Genomic DNA, 4,341 nt, shown 5'->3' with positions numbered 1-4,341 from the left:
AGATGATAGATACTTATTCAATACTGCAACCGAAAGTTGAAATTTCTATCTTGAAATGGAAGACTTTTGTTCAGACCACTGCTGTTGGTGCTTTTATATCTGCTGTTATCCTTGCCATTACTATTGTTATGTTTGTTTCTAACTTTATGTTTTTATTTTTACCATAGTTGACATCGACATTGCAATCATTACTGTTATAATTACTTATCATCAGCGTTACCATTATAACTACTTATTCTTATAATTTCTGTTATAATTATGGATTATCATAGTTATTGCTACAATTACATACCATTATAATCATACATTTTACATTATCATCACCACCGACCAGAGAAAGTAGTGTGTTTGTTCGTCTGTTCGTCCATTTATTAATTTTTATCTTAATGTCTAGTCATGTCAACGTAATTAGGCTAAGTGTTCATTTATGGGTGGGTTGGCCATGGCTCAGGGACAAGCTGTTGGATTTTGTTGGCGATTCGAATCCACGTGCGGATCTAAGATGGATTTAAAGGGTTTCGTATTAGTGTTGTCCATAGTAGAAAATGGGTGTGATGGGAAATCCATTTTCTTTGAGAAAAAAAATGTGGTGAATTAATTTGTTGAGAAATAGGATTTGGGATTATTAGTCGAAATCTGTCATTATCATTGCTGATGTTAACATTGCTATTGTTTGCGTTATTGTTATTGACATTATCATTAATACTATTGTTAGTATCAACAAAATTACTACTGAATATAAACACACATACACACATATACACACACACACGCACTCACACACACATATCTATCTATCTATCTGTCTATCTATATATGTCGTCTTTACGATTATTTTTGTCATCATAGTTATCACCAGTATCATTGCTATACTAACTGTTATCGACATAATTGTTAGCATTATCATGATAATCATAATTAGCATTATCATTATCATCATTATGATTATAATGATTATACAATATGTCTCTTAAGATTGGTCAAATTCCATACGCAAACTTCATACAATGTTTTGACTTTATTTGCAGTGTTTTCTTTGCATATCAAGGGAAAACACACATAAATGGTTTCAAAGAGCATCTGGTTAGACTGCACGAGAAAACTTGAAGCAGTGACCGTGGTTTTCGAGACAATGAAACACAAACACCCACATGGAAATCCAACATTTGACTTAAACGAAATACATACAGAGACCGTTTACTCCATTTCCCCCTTGGCAAGTTCGTCTCTTGCTTCCATTTCCCCCTCGGCTCGGCGTCCCTGGGAAAGTGTATCGATAAAAATATGAATTATATATATATTTTTTCTGTCTATGTAATAATGTCGAGGGACAATATTATACACTCGACCATATAGCAATACCCTGTCGATTTTAGTTGAAGATAATTAAATTAAAATACATAGGCATGGATATTCGAATTTTCTTGCAGTCAGGGTAAATAACAAATAATTTAAATTAATAGGATATTACTAATTCTACATGATTGTTATAAGATCATTAAACAGGCATATATATTTGGATTTTCTGGTTTACAGTATTTCTATTCAAGAAGAGAAATAATGATATTTATTAGATAAGGAACACGAGTTTCATCTAAAATTATATATCCATCACGTTTGATTGAATTTACATAACGTAGGGAAACCTTTTTGAAATGTGAGTATGCAATGCCAGTAGTCAGACATCAAAGTTGTTTCGATAAAATGTTAAAAGCGTCAGTTTAAATTCTGTGTTCCTGAGAAAAGTATATATTTTTCCAATTGATATATGTAGTTTTGTATATATGTTTAGATATACATACACGCAGACGACACACACACACATACATACATATATTGTATATATATATATATATATATATATATATATATATATATATATATATATAATATATGTATGTATATACATATAATATATATAGATATATATATATATATATATATACATATATCATATATATACATATATATATATATATATATATATATATATATATATATATATATATATATGAAAGTGTGTGTGTGTGTGTGTGTGTGTGTGTGTTTGTGTCATGTTTGTGCAGTGTTCAACATTTACATTTTAATGAATTAAAGAACAAGCTCATGTTATTGTTTCTAGCTTATTACGGCGTAGAAAAAAGTGTGATGAACTTTTATCACACATTTTTACCTGATAAAAAAGGTAATAAAAATACCAGCACAGCAGCTGATATGAAACGCCAACGATTTTATCATTACTCCGCTTTGATAAAAAAAAAATCCACCGCATAGGAAAATAATTCTACTCACTTATATTGCACAAAATTTACTAGTATTTCTATTTTTTCACTTACAGTTCTAGTAGATATCACAATACAACAATATATATTTATACAGTTATACATGGGCACAGCTAACGAAGCCTGGTATCAAATATAACGCTGACAGATATGTATGAGCACACATATATAACATAGATCAAGATATTTTTCTCTTACACAATATAAAAAAAAGAAAAAAAATCTCCTTACTGCGTCTCTATGAAAACCTATCGATATCATGTAAAGCGTTACACAGTCTTAGACCTAAGTGACAGTTACCAGTTACCCTGAAAAGTGGGCGTGTTGGTACCCCTCCCCACAGTGGTAGGGCTCAGTCAGAGTGGGGGAGAGGAACGCTAACGAGTCACGCTAAGCTATGTACAGGGATGTTCATACTTGCTTCGTTTTCGTGTCTGGATTCGAGACGTTGGTGATCCTAACTAGGTATCTACAAATTACATATATGTATATGTATATGCGTGTGTGTATATATACTTCGTATATATATATATATATATATATATATATATATATATATATATATAATATATATATTATATATATTTTGTGTTGTAGTGTGTGTGTGTGTGTGTGTATATATTATATAATATATATATAATATATATAAATTTATAATATATATATATATATATATATATATATATACATATATAATATATATATATATATTATATATATATATATATATATATATATATATATATATATATTATATATATATATATATATGTGTGTTTGTGTGTGTGTGTGTGTTGTGTGTGTGTGTGTGTGTGTGTGTGTGTGTGTGTGTGTGGTGTGTGTGTGTGTGTATTATATATATATATATATATATATATATATATATATATATATATATATATATATATATATATGCGTATGTATATATATATATATATATATATATATATATATAGTAAGTATATGCATATATACACAAATATTCACACGCGCGTGCGCACACATAAAGACGCACACATGTGCACATACACAGACACACATATACATACATACGTACATACATATGTACATAAACATACGTGCACACAGAGACACATACCGACACACAAACACACACACACACACAATACATACAAACAAACCACACTTTAATGTATTTTAATGTGTTATCGTGTGAATGAATGTACCTGTGCCTGTATACCCATCCATATACCTACACTATTACGAAAAAAACAACAACCTAACCTCCCAAAAGCCCTCGAATATGGTAATATGAAACTGACGCGCAGTTCGTGGAGGGAGAGGGGTGGAGGCTCTTGCGGCGCGAACAACACCCGCAGTACATGCTGGCGAAGGTGTACCTGAACTGCACACTCATGGCGCAGTACAGAACGAAGTTGATGGTCGAGTTTATAAGGGCGAGGAGGTCCATCGGGTCTGCCAGCTGCATGTAACAGTCGCTGGAATAGAGAGGGAGAGGGTGGGAGTCAGATAACGCGAAGAATGGATGAGATAAGGGAAAGGAGAGAGGGAATGACGATAACGCTAAGTATGGGAGAGAGAAAGGAAAGAAGAGAGGAAATGAAGATAACGCGAAGAATGGATGAGATAAGGGAAAGGAGAGAGGGAATGACGATAACGCTAAGTGTGGGAAAAGAAAAGAAAGGAGAGAGGGAATGAAAAAAACACAAAGAATGGAAGAGATAAAGGAAAGGGAGAGGGAATGAAAATAACACAGAAATGGAAAAGATGAAAGGAAAATGATGAAGAAAGGGGGAAAGAAATGAAAAAGAAAAGATTAGAAAGGAAAAGGAAATAAAGTAATAATAACACACACAAAAAAAAAACTCTCAGAAGGGGAAAATAAAGATAAGAAAAACGACAAATAAGAAAAGGAATAAATAAAAAGAAAGAAAAAAAAATGATAATAAAAAAATTAAAGAACCTCTGATACAGAAGAAGGGGGGGAGGGGGGGAGGGGGGAGACCTAACCCCCTCCCCCTCCCCCTCTTCAGCTTCACGGTTTGCTAACTTGGTATTTACGTGGAGCTCGAGGGGA

The 4,341-nt window shown here is 32.1% G+C and overlaps 1 protein-coding gene across 1 annotated transcript in view; it reads right to left on the bottom strand.

Annotated features, from left to right (window-relative positions):
* Positions 1 to 1,197: 1,197 nt before the first annotated feature.
* LOC119578601 overlaps positions 1,198 to 4,341 on the bottom strand; it is a 14,480-nt gene continuing 11,336 nt past the window's right edge. The window contains exons 2-4 of the mRNA XM_037926166.1: positions 3,528 to 3,742; positions 2,514 to 2,530; positions 1,198 to 1,260 (exon numbers count right to left, since the gene is read on the bottom strand). Coding sequence (XP_037782094.1) covers positions 1,198 to 1,260; positions 2,514 to 2,530; positions 3,528 to 3,742 — 295 coding nt within the window. The remainder of the gene's footprint in view (positions 1,261 to 2,513; positions 2,531 to 3,527; positions 3,743 to 4,341) is intronic.

This window comes from Penaeus monodon, chromosome 11 (genome assembly GCF_015228065.2).
Source record: "Penaeus monodon isolate SGIC_2016 chromosome 11, NSTDA_Pmon_1, whole genome shotgun sequence".
NCBI classification, from domain to species: Eukaryota; Metazoa; Arthropoda; class Malacostraca; order Decapoda; family Penaeidae; genus Penaeus; species Penaeus monodon.
Note: the sequence above shows the minus strand (reverse complement) of the source record. Positions and strands in the feature narration are given on the sequence as shown.